This window comes from Homalodisca vitripennis, chromosome 1, assembly GCF_021130785.1.
Source record: "Homalodisca vitripennis isolate AUS2020 chromosome 1, UT_GWSS_2.1, whole genome shotgun sequence".
Classification (NCBI taxonomy): Eukaryota; Metazoa; Arthropoda; class Insecta; order Hemiptera; family Cicadellidae; genus Homalodisca; species Homalodisca vitripennis.
This window is the reverse complement of record NC_060207.1, coordinates 59,660,162-59,680,842: the sequence shown is the minus strand read 5'-3', so window position 1 is coordinate 59,680,842 and position 20,681 is coordinate 59,660,162. Positions and strand designations below refer to the sequence as shown.

The following is a 20,681-nucleotide window of genomic DNA, read 5'->3' as shown; positions in this document are numbered from 1 at the left end:
GTAGTAATGGTAAAATAATTTATGAAAAAGTATGTAAGAAAATTTTATTTTAAATAAATCACCTACGAAAATAAAGAATAACTAAAAATAAGTTATGAAGAGTAAAAAAAACTTTAAAATATAAGAATAATGTCTAAAGCATAAATTTTGATATTGATGTTGTTTCCAGAAAGAATTATAGTTTCAAAGTAACAAATACTTTTAAGGAAGCAAAAATAGTATCTAAAAGTTTGATTAAAATAACAAAAATATTTTTTAACACACCTACAGAGGACTTTAAAATTAAAATATGTAAAAAAATTATCCAAATGTATAAGTATTAATGGAAAGCATTTGTTGTGCCAGATGACATGAGGTTATAAGATCTAGGAAAAGTAAATTTCATGCAGTTCACCATGTGTCTGAGCTGCCTTCAGCCAGGATGGTGCAGATGGCAACAACAGGGTCAACCAGTGAATCATGCAGTGACCATATGGCCATCTGGGTCAAGATCGGCCAGGCCGGTCACCAAAGATATGCTTATTGCTGGTTGTGCTTACTTCAGGACATGAATACACCAATAAATTATATCTTCCTAATAATTTATTCAGAACAAAAATACGGAAAACCACAATAAAGTAGGCTATTCATTTAAACTCTTCCATACTTTTTTGTACCAGTATATCCACTTTATAGATTGAGTTTTTGGTAATACTTGTAACTAAGGATAGCACAATTTTACAGATGAAGTACTAGTATAACTACTATAAAAAATACCTTATTTCATGGATCACTTGTACATTATTTAGATGTTATAATACAAATATCCCTCCCAGTTTAATCTGGAGAAAAGTAATTTATATATTTAGCTATCATTATCATCCAAAAATTTCAGTTTGCAAAGGTTAACGTAATTTGTATAAGCAGTTAAATTTGTAAATTTCTTCTGCAATCTTTCAAACTTAAATTATAAATTCTTGTAGTTTTGAAAGGAGTTAAACTGGTTAATATAGTGAAAATGTTGGAAAATAAAAATGCCTTATAATGTCATATAATACTCACGTTCTTCTATTGCATAAAACGCTTTTATCTGAAGTGCCACATTATATTTTTTTTAACTAACTAGCACTTTAACAACACTGAATGATTTCATTTTGCTATGTTACTATAGTCAATTTATTTACACAAATTTTACATTTAATGCGAACTTCAAAAATATTACAGAGTGTTTTGTTCAACAAGTTATTGATTATAACATAGATAAAAACTTTCAAACAAATCTAAAATGTGCACCATCTTCAAACTTTTAGTTGGGTAGGACTGGTTATGAACCTATCTCAGGCATACGTTCTAAGTTCTATTCATTATTCCTAGTTTGGTAGGAATTAGGTGAAAACTATTTTATCATGTTCACAGACATGCATTAAAAATCGAATAAGTTGATATAAAGTGCATATATACTGTATATATACATATATACATACACACACACACACACATATATATATATATATATATATATATATATATATATATATATATATATATATATATGTATGTGAGAATGAGATTGCAATATAATGTTGAATAAGAAATTTGAGGGTCAGATAGATATTCAGAAATAGTTCACTAACCTTGGATAAAAATAGAATGAAATTGTGAAAATTGGACCAAATTGAAAGTGATCACTCCCTATAGATCCAGTTTTGTTGGATGAGAACCTTAATCTAAACCCAAAAAATTAAGGCTTTTAAGATTATTATAAAGCTGGGAAAAGTTGAAATTTACACCCTAATCTGTAGTTCCAAATATGAATATGAAAACCGAATAAATAACTTATGTTTCATTCAGTCCAATAATAAAAATTTGAAAGTTACATATAAATGTCATTCTTATCTCCATTTAAATGGTTTTTTTTAGCCATACATGATTTTTTTATCTCAAAAAGGTTTTAAATGGCACCAGAATAAAAATCTTTTGATAAAAGAAGTGTGGAACTGTGTAGCCCTGATATGCTTGGCTTACATCTCTTCTATTATAATAAATGTGAGCACTTGGACTGAATTATTACATACTTTCAGCTGCAGTGGTGGAGGTGTCCACTACTCTACATGTATGCTGAAAGTAATAGAAGGCCTTTTGTCAGTATACAAAGACTACCCTGAGGAGTCAAGTCATATGTATAATCATAGTGTTTTTAGCTATGGTGGAGAATTACTATTAAATATTCCATTCACTTACCCTAAAATATTTTTGTGGCACAACTGGTTCATGAGCTGGACTTCTTTGAGCATATTGTGTCTATTGGAACGAAGTAAGTTCATTTTGAGGACCATGACTTGGCCAGTCACCCTGTGCGTCACCTACACATGTATATTAAACAAATATATCAGCATATAGTACTACTGTGAAAGTAAATACATGTATACTTAAAACATAATGTTCTTTTGTTCAAATATTTTTTAGTTAATTTTTTTACTTCATCTGTTTCCAATCTAATTCTTTTATATAAAAAAGAGGTTTATGCCATCACATTTGTTCCCATTTCATAATTGCTGTATTTCTATTCATATAGTTCAAACATTGATTTATGAACTAACATTAAAGCTAGTTCTCAATTTAATCATTGCAAAGTTTCGAAGTTTAAATTTTCACTATAGTAACAATAATAACGTGCCTTGTATTCTTAACAATTGGGAGCTCATAAAATGTCAAATTCTTCAGCCTCACCAAAAACATCATCATCAGATTGTAATTTGTGTGGTATCGTCAGCATAAAGGATAGATTTATATGGAACATTACAGGAAAAGTCATTGACTGCTTTAGTAAAAAGAAACGGGCCAAGTACTGAGCCTTGAGGCACTCCATATTTAATTTAGTTAAAGCTATACTTATCATTATCTTGAACAACCATCTGTTTCTACAGGTAAAATATGATGATAAAAGATCATTCTTAATTAATTCATATTCATTCTTAATTAATTCACCCTTAAAATAATTAATATTATCTAACCTTAGGTTTCTAACAGTACTACTAGAGTAAACATTTTTATTCTTGACACCACTACTGTCAATACATTTTGACAACACTGATATGCATGTTCTCATAAGTTTGGCTGATATATAACACAATCCCTGTTCTCTCCTCCATGGTTAGTGATAACATTATCCAGACATGCATTCTTTCTATAAAGTCAAATGTGAATTGAGACAAAATAAATCATAAGATCTCAATAAATTAAGAACATTTTCAGCTTGATTAGTATTTTTATTGAAATCAATATTAAAATCACCACATATTATTAATTGGCCCTTATGTTTTATTTTTTGCAAAATTTAATAAAATAATCACATGGATAAAGGAACAAACATACATCGTCAGGAGTATGATAGATGCTAGCAATAACAGTACTATTATTAACCCTAGCTGTAGTAGTTTCAAACACTTTCTCGATAAAAAAACTATTTACATTTAAATTTTCAAACTCAATACCATCCTTCACAAATGTAAAAGAACCCCCTCTAGTTAGGGAAAGATATCTACAATACATGTCGGCTATTTTGTAACCAGTAGGAACATATAATAAACTTTCATCTTGTTGCAACCATGTTCATTTAAGGCTGTGACATCATAATTTAACTTATCTAATGTTAGTTCTAAAGGAAAACAGTTTACTTCTCAAGGACTAAATGTTGAGATGAAACACTTTCAAGAGCCTGTAGTCATCTGTGATGACTGATGGTGATTTGCTACTGACGTCAGCTGATTGTTTCCCGCAGGTGTAACTACACTTGCAGGTTGACAGTCGCCCCACATCCAGTGCTTTGCAGATCCTCTCTGCCAGCCGCCGTTTGCCATTCGGATTGAAATGCATTCCATGAGCAGTATGCAAATGTCATTCTGCACTACTCGATTCCACAAAGGTCATGTTTGAGTAGTCTCTGCTCATGATTTTTAGAGCATTATTTGTTTTTCTTATCTCAAGATTAATACAAGACCATTCTAATAAATCATGCCTGTTTGGGATATCCACCAGTACTATTTTAATACCTGAAAGAGCCTTGTTTGCCTCATTCTTGACACATCATTTGTGCGTCACATAATGATCAGAACATCTAGATTTTGTGTTAGTTCTTCTTCAATGTATCTTTCATATTCACGATTCGTTCTTGCCACCTGAATTCACAAAACCGACGGGTGCAAATTTCTTGGAGTTTTTGTTTCAGTTCCTCAATTTCTGCCTTAGATACCAGGCCAAGTCTCTTACTATGGCTATCTGTGCATATTAACATTTTGTTTTCCTCTTGCTCTCTTCTTTTGATATTCTTTGCTTTTGTATTCCTCCTCGTTGTCCACCGGTGTTAACACTTGATAAGAATTGTTACAAACAAAACTTTTGTATTGTATGTTGAATAGGAGGTGTTAGCTAGTTGTTTGGATTTTCCAAGAAATACACAAGAATTTAGTTTTTCTTGGGTTGTTTTTAATGTTGAATGCTTAGCTATTGATATGTTGCTATTGATCAGTGTAGAGAAAAAAAAGGTAAGCTAATCTGGTGGCGCTGTGATCTCTTATGTGGGACAGTGATAAAATACGAGTCAGTTTTCCTTTTTTTTGTTTATATATTTTTAAAGCTTAAAATTTTTTTTCAGTGGTATTGTTTCTAGGCTTCTTTTTTGATTCCGTAAATGTTTAATCTCTTCACGAGCTTCAGACAGATCTTTATCTAATGTACTTAAGATACAGCTGACATTTTCAAGTTGTTCTCTTAAAATCTCTTGATTAGTTGTATCAATATTTATTTATAACACATTGATTAACCCAGAGACCAAGTGAACCAAATATGCAATAGATATAACCTCAGACTGATATACAATATTGAGGCTTCAAAATAGGCCACTACGATTTGGTTCTTTATATAAGCCAGCTACAGTATTGTGAATGTAGAAGTCAGTGAACTTCAGTGACTCAAATGGAATATATAGTGTGTTTGTCTCTAGTTAAATTCAAGTAACACTTATATGGATCTTCATTCTCCATGTATGTGTTAAAAAGCAATTCCATATGCTAATATTTGGCTAGCAATTGCTTAATTTTATAAATGATATACGAAGGCAGTTTGACAAGTTCATGCAAAAATAAAACGTACTTACTTTATCTTGATAAACAATATTTATTTTTCATCCTAATATTCTTAGGATTATACAATTAGTCTAATGCTATTCCAGTTTTTGTATACCATCTAAATAGTAAGAGTTATCTAATTCCATAAAGACACTGATTTCAGCAATTATACCCTCATTATAATAAAATCTCTTCCCTATTATCAGTTTTTCATATTAGGGACCAGACATTATTCTGAGAAAACCAAATCTGTAAGGGGAACGTGGAATGAGTAGGAAACCCACACTGTTCAATTTAGTGACCACAAACCCCACTGAAGAATGAACTAGTTGGTGAATTGTCATGAAACCTTTTTGTGAACCAGCCACCAACATTTTTCTAGTAACTAAATTTTTTTATAATTCCAATAAGGATGTTAACACATGAGATGTTGGACCATTTTCTATACACGAGAGATTCGCGTGAAGGCATTTTACTCATGCTTAATTTGTTACTTTCCTGCAGTACGAAACCTTCACAAAAGCGTCTCACAATATACTACTTTAAATGATCTGCACATAAAACTGTCAACAAAAACATATTACAAATATCATACAACTTGCTAAAAATTTATAGCACACAGGAGGTTGCATGTAAATAATTGCTGATTGTACTTTTTTAAGCATGTAAATAAAAATTTCTACTTCAAAAGAAAATAGATCTATTAAAAGATCTAGATACAAAGTGTAACTTGCATTTATTGTAGAGTTATTGTTTTTATAAATGTACACATGTTTATATGTGTACATTTGGCAATATATCATGGAATATTGCCAAAGTGGGTCCAGGAGACAAAAGCATATTTATTATTTTGAAAACAAAGTGAATAAAAGACTAACATATGTCAAGGTTTTGTAAAGAAATTTGAGAAGAAATCAGATGAGTACCCACACTGCTGATATTGTTAGTTATAATAATACTACTACAGAATTTAAAAAATTGTGGCAAAAGGCCATGGATGTAGCCTCTTGTGTGTTAATATGCACATTTAACTGTTAAGTTATATTCAAATTAGTAAACAGAAATTATTTCTTGGTACACCTTCCCTTCTGATACAAGTTGTTTGGAGTGATGTTTGGTTTGAAGCGTGTAATAGTGGATTGGATCTAAATTTTATATAAATATATAGTGTCATAATTCCGCTAAAACAGCTAAAATTGTCCTTGGAACAATTCACACATTTCTTTATCAACTGTCAGGTTGCAACATTTTCACACTTTCATACTCAAATGCTGGTGCAGAAAAGTACTTGTTTAATTGAGATACCCACAACAATAGCAATCTTAAGTACATTCACTCTTTTACCATCCATCGTCAGATCGTGTATTTTATCAATTATTTCTCAATTGGTAATCTGGACAATGTGTCAAGAGCATTCAGGAACATTAAAGAAAATTTTGAAACTACTTGTAAAGCATTCTCATCAAAGGAGCAGATTCACCATAATAAGCTAGCTTCTCACTAGTCACCTGATATGATAATTAGTCCTTCAGAAAGTACTGTTTTATCAACACAAAACTCTTGTTTAACCATTACACAGAAATTAATCCATGTATACTGCTCAAAACAACGCTTAACAAAAATTGATAATCCATCACATATGAAAATTGTTGAGTATTCTTCCTAAAAGACAGTTCTATCTACCAGAAAGATAGTCTCAATATCCACCAGCGATGCTATTGCTTGAAATTTTCATAGTTTTATCAAACCGCCCTCGTAAGTTTGCTCTTGAGATTAGTGAAAGTGGGATTTTCAAGAAATGAACTTTATTTAAGTATATATTGTGGCTACAAATCTGTCTAATTATTTTGAAAATCAAACCATTCAATAATTAGAGTTTATTACATTAATACATTATTAATTTAAAAGTTTTGAAATGAATGAAGAACATACAATCCAATACGGACCACCAACATGTGTATATGCAAATGTGTTTAATGTAAAGTAAAATATTTTTATAGCTTTTTTAACAGCCAAACTGTAAATAGTTGTTTAAACCTAAATATGCATATATATGTAATATTTGTGACAATTAAAAATAATTTTTATGTCTACAAATATTACATACATTTTTTGATAAATCGAAAAATTCCTCTAAGTTATTGAAAAAAATAAAAAAACCATGTTTAACGAAACCTCTTTTAATGGCATTGTGAAAATTAAACTTTGTTTAACTACTGGATTTCATTTACTTGCTTTGCAAACAGCATCTTAATTTTGATACAATATGTCAAATTCAATTTAAATATATCTGTCTTTTATATGTTTTACATTAATTAACAAAATATTTAAAACCATTAATCAACATACACAATAATACAACAATTCACTACAACATTAATACTAACACTGGAACTACCAGTTTTTTTTTTTTTTCTAAAATACCAAGGGATTTTCACTATTGCAAACTTTTTTTTTCAGCTAAAACATAGACTTTAATAATGTTTGTCTCATACCAAAAGTATAATTGGCTTTAAAAATTTGTTTAAAAAGACTTGTTTAATTGGCTACAGGAAAACCCTTTCTATAATTCATATGAATTCTTTTGTTTACCCAATATAAATTTCTAATTAGTCTATAGTAAATTAAATGTTATTACATTGACCAATTAGTGTTATGCGTATGTATGTATAAATGTACATATTTTATATGTATTATAATAATTATAACAGTGATAATTGAACTTTTTCTTCATGTTATAACCTAAGTCTATATTAAACTATTGATAGAATTAATTGAAACATTGTATTTTATAGTGCATTGGCAATAATGATCGTGATTTTTATTACTATGAGTTTTAGTGGAAATACACTTGTCTGTAAATGTTAGTTCTATTAATATTTTTTGTTACAATACTTTTTCTGTTTATCTGTATTTGCTTTATTGGGAATGGTTTTTGTTTCTATGTTTTATAAATTTATAAATAATTTCTTCATATGTATCCATCCAAGTAATTTTATATACCTACAAGGATTTGGATAAGGAAAATGACTAAAGTGAAAAATAAAAATGTATTATTATGAAATGATGTGATGAGACAAGACAGCATTGTTACTGATGTCCATCGACCAGAGCAGAGCTGTCTGCAGACTGATGCAACTTTCACTCTTGTTTTAACCGACTATAATAATACGGGAAAGTCTCAGCAGTTCACACACTCACAGCAGAGAGAAAGCAATAGGCCTAATTAAGATTATCTGTGGAAGCAATGCCTGTCACTTTTCTTCTGCCTCTCTGCCTAACTCAGCCATATTGTTACTTCATAAAACTTTTATTCATGTGCCTGTACTAAACATCATTAAACATTGATTTTTCCACAAATATTGTTAGAAAGATAAAAGAACATTTAATCCTTAAACTGAGAGAACTAATTAAAAACTACAATTAACACATCTCTACATTTTGTTTTAATAATACACCTTTACAATTTTTGAAATACAGTAAATATTTTTTATACATTGGATGTAGTATTAGGGTTTTAAGGCACAAACAAAACATATTTACTTATAGCTATAAAATTCAATTATCTCATAGTTACAAAATTAAAAACAACAATCACCTAACTGAACTATTTTGGGCCAGTGTGCAGGAATCCTAATGTCAAAGTCCTTAAATTTTCAGTAATAAATGATGTCCCTATTTTTATAAAGTCTTGTATTTTTTGTGATTTTAATGTTTTTATAATTTGTAGTACAGCATTATTTTGTATTAAATGTTTTACAATATCTAACTTATAGATATATTTTGGCCACCTTAATTTAAGCTAAAACATTCTTTGGTAGGAAGTAGGAAACCCTAAATTTGAAATTTTATAACACCAACTAGTCTATATTGTTATTTTGTTTATGGGAAAATTTGATTTTCTTTCATAACATAACCAAAGTTTTGCTGCAAAAACCATATATAACAAATATATTCATAAAATACAACAATAAAGCCTATATCACAGCAGTATAATGAAATCTGCATCTCAGAAAAAAAAAACTTGCCAACACAGGAAAAAATATATCGCAAGATCTAGAGTTAAAGAAGTTATCACATTAAACTTTTTCAAGTTTCTTATTCCCTTTAATTTCATTTGTCCTATGGGGTAATTTGCTATTTTAATGTTTAAGACTCAGGTGGATGGGAGAAGGAGGATTGGAAGGAGGCCTGAATTTTAATGTAATTACAATTTCCACCATGGACATAGATTTTTACTGCAAAGTCTGCATTTATTTATCTTTTAGTGTTTCTATAAATAAATATAGCCTATAAGTTAAAAAAAAACAATGTACAGCTAAAAATATCTGAACAGTTCAATATTACAAGTCTTAAGAGAAAAACAACAGTCCATAAATTACATAGTTCTTTTTATTATAAACTAGCTGTTACCGCGGCTTTGCACACAATCTTTAGAACTGAAGTCCTTATATTACTTAGTAAAAGCAATCATGATGTAATATGATGGGAGTCATATAAAATGTTTAAAACGTAAGTAGGCATACATCAGGTAGATATTATTTAAGTTCATGCTAAATAGTATCAGAGTTTAACTTAATTATTATATCATGTTTGGCACAGTAGGAGCATTTCTGGTTCTAATTAATTATCTACATAACGTCACAGCTGAATCTGCCTTGTCATCCCGATCAAGAAAACACAAATCTCGGAAACTTACTTCAGTCAAAATAGAGTTTGCCTTGTTGTTCTGACGAAGAAAAAATATATATACTTATGAAGATGCCTACTTCGGTTAAAAAGTGCCTACTTAAGACCGTTTAAATTCACTTACCTACTATGTCAGAGTTTAGCTTGCCATATTGCCTCGATCAAAATACTATATATGTTCAATTATCTAGTTCTCGGAAATCAATTTTGGTCAAAATCGTGTTGACATAGTTGAGTTTGCCTTGTCCTGATGAAGAAAATATACACATAAGTAGGACTGAAAAGCCTAATACGACCTAGGGGGAAGTCCAACCTACTTCTTATGTACTTTCAGTATAAGGGGGAAATCCTTATTAAGGTTATGCAACATTCCAAAATAATCGTTATTAAAGTTTTGAGTTATACCAGTCTTGCTTTTAGGACTGTAGCCAGGGAGACAATGAATCGTTGAGGCATGTTAGTGTTCATTTCTTTGTTTTCTATAAGCCACTATTAAAATGCAATATCACAATGTCAAGGAAGCCCACCAGTTTAAAGTAACTTATGTGAAAACATTCATAACTTTGGTCATTAAAGTTGGTTACATAACAGTGTTTAACACGTTCGCTGTGGCAAAACGGTTCAATGATGTACCCGATATGCGGCAAAATTTGATCTCGTAATTTTTATTGTAAATGCGTAATTCTTGTTCAATTTGACTAAAAAATGGTATTTTATATGAAAATAGGTATCTGTGCATGCGCAATGATTGTGACTACCCGGGTAGTCAGCCACGCCCGGGTCACGACAAATTTTTAAAAGTATATATATATATTTTTTTGTTATCAGCCAAGCTCCAAAAATACCAGAAAACTCCATAGGACGTAGTAGTGGGCATTGTTGTGTCAGTTTTTGTCCATTTTTCACCGTGACTACCTGGGTAGTCAGCCGCACACGGCACATTACACATAACTACTCACAGCACCTTCCTCCTCCCCTTACATTTACACTAGATAAAAACGTGTAATAGTCACACAAAACACTATTTACAATATGTACATCCCCTCCCTCCTCCCTTTTCTCCCTCCAAGGTTATTCTCTCTTGTGGTAGGAATCAAAGCATTTTACAATGCATAGGCCTGGTTCATCGACACAAGCTTTACAGACATATTGTGTTTGTGACCTTTTGCCCTCCCTGAAACAGACTCGACATCTCTTCACTTTGGTTTTGTTCATGTTGGTTCTGTTTCCCTCACTTCGAGGTCCACGTAGTGAAGGTGTGTGCTCAAGATTTCTTGGAAGACGCAATGGTTCTTCCTTCTTCGGAAGTAAAATTTCTATGACTTGCATTCTGAATTCATACATTGACATTTTCTTAGCTCTTGGGTTGGGAGTATGCATGTTATGGAGCTGGTGTGCGTTAGTTAATCATCTGTAGGAAGTGCACGAAAATGTTCTTATACCAACGGAGGGATTTGCTTTCTGATGGATAATAGGCCATCAATTGGTTAGATCTGTCGATCCCCTTCATGAAAGCATTATATTTTATTATAGGCAGGGGCTTTTCCTTTTCTACATTCTTGGCATTTATATAAGTCACCATTTCATTTTCGTACTCCGTTGAAATATATAGGACCTGCCTCTTGTCCTTCCATTTCCCTATCATTACTTCATTAGCATATCTCTCAACCGTTTCCCCTTTAGACAGTTTAGCCGATTTTACTTCATATGGAATATGTTTTCTATTTGATCTCAGTGTGCCAGTACAATAAGTACCCATTTGCAACAGTTTGGCTGCAAGGGCGAAGCTGTTATAATATTTATCCGTATAAATGGAGTGGCCAATATTAAATCTACCCTCCATTAGACTCAAAACAACATTTGCTGTATGGCCTTTACCACCAACCTCATCTGTGACTCCACAGTACACAAGAAATTTTAAAATTAGGCCATGTGGTTCTGTCAAGGTGTATAATTATATTCCTATTTATTTCGTTTCCCTTTAATGTACTGGCGAAAATACAGTCGCCTCCGCCATAGCACCACACACTCATCTAGTGACAGTTCTTTTTGCGGATAGTAAATATCCTTCATTTTTTGATTGAAATAATCAATCAAAAGTCGAACCTTTTGTAATCGATCATTGTTGGTTGCTTGGTTGTTGGGGGTAAAAAAGTACAAGCAACGTAAGAAGCCTAGAAACCTATCACGGCTCATGGAAAGCAACTGTCATATATCACCAACTGTGGAAAGCATAGCAGAATGAAAAGGTAATGGGTTTTCCAATAGTCTTGAAGCCTTGGTAGCTTCACTGTGCCAGTGTGAAGTATTAAACCAATGAAAGTTTTCAGTTCATCGATTGTCAAGTCTTTCCACTTGGAGATGCTAAAGTTAGGAGTAAGACCTGGGGAGAAAAACACGGTAAATGCGTACTGGTTGGTAAACCTCACAATATTTTCGAGTAAGATAACATCAAACAATAAATAAAAAAAATCTATTGGCTTTCCCTCATTTGGCACATCAATCAACAGGCCTTGATCTTTTTGAGTATCTATTCTCCTCAATCCACTAGTATGTAATGACCAATCAGGAGGAGCTGCATCGTAATCGCAGTCGTCGCTAGATGACTCAAATTCTTTAATATCTGAAGACATAACCTCTGATTCACTGTCTGAAAATGGCCCCGAACGATTACACAAGCCTCTTGGACCCGGAACTGCATTCATTGTAAAAATGCACACACAAAATACTGGTTGAATTCACAAACAAAATACTTCTTGTACGCACACAACAATAACTGTGGAATTTGTAACGATTCGTAAAGAATACAATTTTGCACTATCACGTTTCTTGCACCAACTAAACATTACACATAAAACGTTCCCCACCAGTTCGTGTTTCATAAGGAACACATGAGCAAAGGAATACCGAATAAGGAACTTGTTTCTACAATGTATACAAAGATAGCAGCACGAAACAGTCACAATATTGTTAACTACACTGTGCCTACCTAGATAGTCACCAAGGTTGCCTTGAGAAAGGACTTAGAGTTCAGAATAATAATATACTTCATTTATAACGAGCTTGTGAAGTTTCAGGCTGCTGTCACTAGGTTTCAGCATGTACCAGCTCATAACCTGGAGCTCTACATTGTTGATACTGTGGCTACCCGGGTAGTCAGCTGCAGTTTTGGCGAGCGACACATGACTACCTGGGTAGTCAGCCGCAGCGAACGTGTTAAATAATATTTAAAATGAATTAGATTATTTGGTATCAATTTACATTAACGTGACCATGGAAAGGTATGTTCATTTTTTTTTCCTGAAAACAAAATTGAAGAAAAAATTTGTCGGCAACAAAAATCAAAGGAGCAACGATTTTTTTAAATCCTCTGAAAACTCAGTTTTTGACAGTTTCCTATAACTCCACGTCTGCTCAAACTCAGTATAGCCAGATTTTAAAAACCGATTATCATACCAACAACGAGAAATTATCGTACTTTCATATAAAATAATCGTACCAAACACATTTAATGAAAAAGTATGTTATGTTCGTATAATAAATTATGTTATAATTAACTTTTGGTTTATTACTTGTATAAATTTGTCAAAAATCTTTCATGGTACGATAATAACTGCCCATCGTGTATCTTACCGGCGCATAAAATCAATGAAATTATCGTACCTCTGGCAACACTATCCATATTTGACAGTTTGGTATTACTTGGTCAAATAAAAAAGGGACGCCATTTTGAACTACCGTTGTTCCTCCACGTCTATTCTTAACCTCCTAGTTCAGTAGTGGTAATGGCACACCTTTGTGTTGGATGTTCGGTATCTCACGTGGAAGCAATTCGTAAAGACGAGTATGGAGTTTTACAATTTTATGTAAACCACTGGGGCTTATAACCCATCTGACTAACATGTTAATCCTGTTAACGATGCCTGCCCGCTGCGCAGTGCTTGCTCTTTTAGAAAAAAAATTAACTCGAGCTCGCAAAAGTCGAATCCCAGATCACGTGATGCCCCTGCTCCTTAACACAATAATGTCCGAAAGGCATCAATATAATACAATAATATACTTTCCCCCCAGTTCATATGCACCTGTGATAATAATACTTGGCTATAAATGCCCAACCCATGAAAAAAAGTCCATTTTCCATGGTCACGCTAATGTAAATAAATACCGATTATTTAAATTTATCACTGGCACAATCAGGATTATAATTTATACATTAACTTCATATTTACTATCTGCATTACACTACTGATCAATCACTGTTTACTTAATATTTCATCAAATTTAAAAATAAACAGATGTTTCAGAAAGTTTGTCAAACTATAGTTGTCAACAGCTGTTTAGTGCCAGTTTAATTTGAATTATGAAAAGTAAAAAAACTTTTCATAATTTTTATGAATTTCAAAATATTCCAGGTAACTTTTCTTAACTTTTTCTTCATAAAAACCTTCCTCGGATTTCAATGGACATTTTACAAAAAGAATTAACCGAATTGGTCCAGCCATTATCGAGATTAGCGCTTACCAACAAATTTCACCATTCATTTTTATTTATAGGATTATTTAACAAAAAAAAGGCTTGCCGCATGCAAAAATACAGGGCCATCATTAGTCATTTTTTAAATTGATGCAGATCTATGGTACAGTAGAACCCCTCATATCCGGCCTCGGTTTTACCGCACCTCGGTTTATCCGGCCACTTCTCGGAAGCCAATATCGAAATTTATTTACCACGGCTTGCAGACGCGCAGTTGCACGCACTAGTCTCCCACGACTCTTGCGTTGTTTTGGTGTATCTATTTGTTTACATTTTCCTGTGTTGTCCTCAGTTGAGCTAATAGGTTTAACCTGTAAACAGTTCGTTGATTATTTCCAGTGCGGTTAGTACAGTACAGTACAATTGTTTTGTTTCGTCAAGTGCTGTGTACTGTAGGTTGGTTTATCCGGCCGAATCGTTATCCGGCCAGGGGCTCGGTCCCGTGGTGGCCGGATATGAGGGGTTCTACTGTAGTTCAAACTATTCTTTTTCAACTATATTTAATTTATATCTATGACACAACAAAAATATTTTACAAATGTGGATTGTTAGCACACTGTACAACTTTGCATGAACCTATTTATATATGTTATGGGCTTTCAAAGAAAACTACATCTTAGCATCTCATTCCGTCTTGTTACTCCCTGCCAGTTTAATTTAAAGGATTCTTAGAGAATCATTATATGGAACCCAAATGTAGACTAGGAAGCTTCTCAAAGCAACTCTGATATAACTTCTTCTAACAATTAGTGAAATTCCAATCTTCACACTAAATACTAGCTCGTCAATCAGACAATTACCATAAAAAATAGTAGATTCTCTAGCATCTGTGACATAAGGTGTAGTCATTGGAAGAAAACCACATCTTTGCATTTTATTCCACTTCACTGTTTATGTTATGTATGTGAAGAAACTTAGTCATTTAGAAAATTTTATATACTTTGCAATCAATCCTGCTTGACCCCTTACTTTAGGAAGGTTTTTATATCTTTTCTTCAATAGGAACGTCATTCCAAAGCCAAACACAAAAATTGATGATTTCTAACAATTCTAAGATAAGTAATAGTTATTTAAGAAAACCACATCTCCATTAATTGCTTTGTCTGGCTTCTCTATACGGTTTGGTATGTAAAACTTCCAAAGTGATTTTCTGGTCAGATACTTGTCTAATCCATAAAAAAACTTAAGTAGGACCACTGTGGGGCAGCTTTCTTTTGTTTAGAAAAGTTTAATCCAAATCGGTTCAGTAGTTTCGGAAAAATCGATGGACATATATAAAGAAAAGGAACATAGAAACAGGCCAAATTGTATAAACTCCTCTCTTTTAAAGCCGGTTAAAAAAGGAAAGCTCCGACCGGTTTATTTATTCGTTGTGTTTGTACTGTGTTCGTGAATTTTAAACTATGCGACTCCAGATGGATAAGCCTCGCTTGTTTCAGCTAAACAAAAATGAATAATAAATGTTTTTAGGGATTGGAAGATCAACATTTATTTCAGGGAAAAAAGGAAAAATTGTGTAAAAATCCCATTAAAAATAACCAATTATTCACGATAAATATTTTGAAATTAAATTGTTTTAAAAAATAGAACTTAGAATTAAATACAGTATTTAATTTGTGTGGTATATCTATTTTGTAATAAAATGGTAAAACTCTAAAAAGGTAGTAATAAAATATACAAAGTAAATAAACAGAATTAATAAAAATATATGTTTTTGGATATATCTCTCTCAGTCCGTATGAAAGGCCACCGCAATAATAATAAACCACTGCTAGTAAACACAAAGAGGCACTTACCTTGAACACTTCAGAAAAGAACCCAGATCCAATTTTCTCCAGGACAAAATCATCTAGACGGTTGAGAGATGCGACAGCGTGACGCAAGGCCCGACAGGAGGAGCCGGTGATCCTGCTATCTTTGTCGGTCCCACCACCATCTGCAGCCATCACCGGGGGTACAGGGATCATGGGTAGCAGCCCCCCCTCCCGCTCACCCTCACTACCCGCCGTCTCACAATAACCACTGTCACGCAACATTTTCTCCACCCAACCATTAAGTTACTGTTTCACTTTCTAACCTTTGGTATTTCAATGAAAAAGTTTTCACACTTGAATAACAATATAAGTCCACCATATCCTTAATATTAATTTAGGAAATAAAATTTGTAAATCACTTAAATATTTGTGTAATTTCACAATAAATGTTGACTTAGTGTATCCAGCGCCAATTCTCTAATGGTGTAAAGGTACCTGCAAAAAATAAGATATATTGAATCACTTAAAATGAATTTTAACATCAATAAAGTACTATCTCTTATTAACTGCCTCAACCCATTTAAAGTGAATGTAAGGTTTATAATTCAAGTAATAAAAAGCATCTGAACCAGCATTAACAGAGATATGTGCGAAGTTGTAGAACAAGAATTATAATTACTAAACAAGTATGTATAGTTTTGAAAGGTTATTCGAATCATACACTGTTTTGCAATAAATAAAATAATTTATATATTTATAATACAATATCATTTTATGAATAAGACTACATGAAATACATTTCCAAATATAATGTAATTTTGATCTTACATACTTATGTTTTATTAGAATAGAAGGACTCCACAGGACATCCTTAAAAATCTCATTGTTTTCTGTATTGCGATAAATAAGCCTAGGAGACCCTTGAACTTTGTACATTTAGGTCTAAGGAAGATCTCTATTAATTTTGGAATTAAAAGAACAAAATTAATAGTAAAAAAATATTTCGGCATTGGTCTGACCATGATGGCAACTAGAAAACTGCATAGTAAACAAATTTGTAACAAACTAAGCAAAATCATATGACATTTTATCATGTGACATAAAAACACATTAGATTAAGTTTTTTTCACTTAGGATAAGAAGATAAAGAAACCCCTCACTCAGTATCCAGTATCCTAGTGACATTTACACTACTTCTGGAATGACAGGATAATCAGAATGGGTAAGGCCTGCCCAGGAGGGATAACTAGCACTATTTCACATCACCTTAAAATAAGTAGAGGCTAACTCTGTTCCAGTCCAAGTGGGCAAGGAAAGCCACTCTCCCTCATATTTATGCTTGAAAAACCTTTTACGAGAACCCTATAAACTCCAAAATCCACCCTCTACAGTCAACTAAACGTATAAAACAGACCTCAACATCTACAACTAATGATATGCCGCTTATGGACATCCATACAATTGATCTGCAAGGTATCCTAAAATAAAGTGGTACATTGTATCTTGCTGTACTCATAATAGGTTCTACTGGCAGTCATAAATCAACCAGAAGTGAACCCTCATGGAGTTATAATATGATATTTTTTACATTCAGTTCAAAAACAGATTTTTCAGGTTAAAGCCGATTTCAGTATTATTAATCGATCATTCGATTATGTTAAAATATTGTTACAAAATTAATTATAAAAAGGGGCTTAGTTAAATAATATAATTTCTCTTAATAATTACCTTAATGTTTAAAGATTGATTTAAAATAATATCTTAGCATGTTGTTAACCATTACGGACATAATTTCGTCAACCATTCTTGTTTTCACCTCATTTCATTCATTTACAAGTCAGTTTTGACTATCATAAGACATGTTGATAACATCATACTAATCACCTTAAGTTTGTAAATCAGTAATTATTTGTAATTCGATATTCTATTATAATCATTGGAGTTAATCAATTTATTAACCATCAAATGTTTCAAATACATGTAGTTATCATTTCAGTTGCATATATTTATATCATATATTAATGTAATTAAACATATCATATATTAATAATATAATAACATAAAATTATATCATATAGTATAAGTTTGGAAATTCATGTTAATCACCATAATTGGTATTTAAGTAATAATAACTGTTTTGATCAATAATAATACTGAATTTTATTTGGATTTCAATTAATAACATAATACAACCAATAACATAATTCTAAATTAAATTCATTATTTAATGTGTTGAACATTTGTTACAAGTCCTAACTAAAGTAGAAAAAGATAAAGACATTAAGTTACACTTATTCGTTGTTTTGGATATCAAATTTCTCAGTGGTCCACGTACGATTCATTTTCAAAATTAGAATAAAACACTATCTTTTTCATTTTATGCTGAGTTTTCAACCATGTTGGATTATAATTTTAAAGTGTCTAAAAAGTGAATTTATTTAAATTAAAACGGTTTAATTTTATATTTTCATCTACATAACCATGAGACGTCATCCAGTGGAATATTCTTACTATAATTGAAGACCAGGAGGGAATTTATAAATCTAATCAACCCACAAATTGAGAAAAGTATGATAATGGACATTTTATCACGTCACAGAACTGCATGCTCAATTCTTGGTCAGATCTTTCATGTTATTATGATTTAAGAACCCGTTGAACAATCTTTTTATGGATTTAATTCTTTATTCTTTTTTAATTTATAACTACTGTACTTATATTGAACCAATGTCAGTTGAGAACTATAATTGAATATTTTTCTTATCATTATCTTCTTCAAAAATAAGTTATAGAGATTGAAATCATTTAACCCTTTTAGCGCCAAACATATTGGGCAGGTTGTGACATATAATGCCAGAGTTACTGGTGCGGGTTGTCCTGTTCCCGGCATAGCCGCTTGGAATGTCACAGTAACGCCAGAGCAATTTTACGAAATATGACACACATCGATATAAATCATTTCACTAAATTTATGATAAACTAATGATTTTGATCTCATTTTTTTCATTATTAATAGGAGAACAATGAAATGTAATGGAATATATGAAATATTGATCTGTTAACCCTTTGGCCTCTGACGTCCTCATATGAGGACGTCGGCTTTTGCGCCGAAAACCGCCGATGTCCTCAAACAAGGACGTTTCGTAATATCGTTATAAAATTGTTATTTAAAGATATAGAAGGTCTAGTTTTGTTATTTCCAATCCCAAAAGTCCAAATTAACTATATTTGATGTTTATATGTTGGTACCACTGTTTCGCAATAGTCACGTGATTCAAATACATCAGTCTGTAGTCAGCTGTTACTCGTTGCGCGGGAACGTTGTGGTTACTATTGTTGTGTTGTGTTTCTGCTGACTGCTTTGTGCTTAATTGTTGTTTTATTCTTTATAATATATGTTATTTATGTATGTGTTTTGAAAATGAGTAGATTACCTAGTTCACCACTCAGTGAAAATACTATACGAAACTTATTTCAAACTGATTTTTTGAGTGATTCAGAATGTAACAACATTGAAAGCAGTTCCGATTCCGAAGAGCCTGTTGACGCCACGGATTCCGATCCAACCTATGAACCTAATGCAAGTAGTACTTCTAGTATTTCAAATAGGGCTGTATTATCATCGGACTCAGAAAACGAATGTGATGTTGACGACCCTAGGCCTGGGCTGAGTAATCATATACAGGCACCAACTAGGCCTCGCTGTCCCGGCCGTCCGTCTCGCCGACACCTCACCACTCCCCACTCAATTTCTAGTGATGACACTGATTCAGAATCAATTGATAGTGATAATGATGGTTGGGAGGATGTTGAAGAAAATAATGATCCTGGACATGCCCATAGCTTTACTTACCATGAATTACCTGGACCGAAACACTGCCCACCAAGAAACTCTTCCCCCATTGACTATTTTGATTTATTTTTCTCGTTTGCTTTTTTGAATTTACTTGCTACGCAAACGAATAATTATGCACAATATTTTATCGACACTAACCGTGCTAGGCTATCTATCCACAGTAGATGTCGTAATTGGAGACCTGTGAGTTTCACAGAAATCAAAGCATTTATCGCAGTACTGTTGAATATGGGCCTAAACAGAAAACCAAATATTGAGATGTACTGGTCAACGAAAACTTCACAGGAAACACCATGGTTCAGGAAAATGTTTTCACGGATTAGATTTGAGACGGTTTTAAAATTTTTTCACACCAGACACTTACCAAAACCAAAGGAACCTGGTTACGATCCTTGTGCACGCTTTAGCCCTTTGGTAGATCATGCTAATCGTATGTTTAGACATCATTACACCCCTAATAAACAGTTATCAATAGATGAAAGTCTGATTGGAACTAAAAATCATACGCAGCTAATACAATACTTACCAAATAAGCACCACCATAAATGGGGGATCAAACTATGGATGATTTGTGATGCCGTTACCAAATATTGTTTAGGCTTTACATGCTACAAAGGTACAAAGGAGCAAAAGGAAGTAATGATGGTTCTGATAAAAAAAATGGACTTGCTTACAACGTTGTTGTGATATTGTTAGAAATGTGCAATTACTTGAATAAGGGGTTTCATGTTTTTGTTGACAATT

General features: G+C 32.4%; 1 protein-coding gene across 2 annotated transcripts in view; it reads right to left on the bottom strand.

The window, feature by feature from the left end:
- The window catches only part of LOC124362643 (dual specificity testis-specific protein kinase 2), a 74,712-nt gene that overhangs the window by 41,180 nt on the left and 12,851 nt on the right, over window positions 1-20,681 (bottom strand). For both annotated transcript variants that reach the window (XM_046817331.1, XM_046817340.1), the window contains exons 2-3: window positions 16,124-16,576; window positions 2,221-2,342 (exon numbers count right to left, since the gene is read on the bottom strand). In XM_046817331.1, coding sequence (XP_046673287.1) covers window positions 2,221-2,342; window positions 16,124-16,363 — 362 coding nt within the window. In that variant the 5' untranslated portion in view covers window positions 16,364-16,576. The remainder of the gene's footprint in view (window positions 1-2,220; window positions 2,343-16,123; window positions 16,577-20,681) is intronic.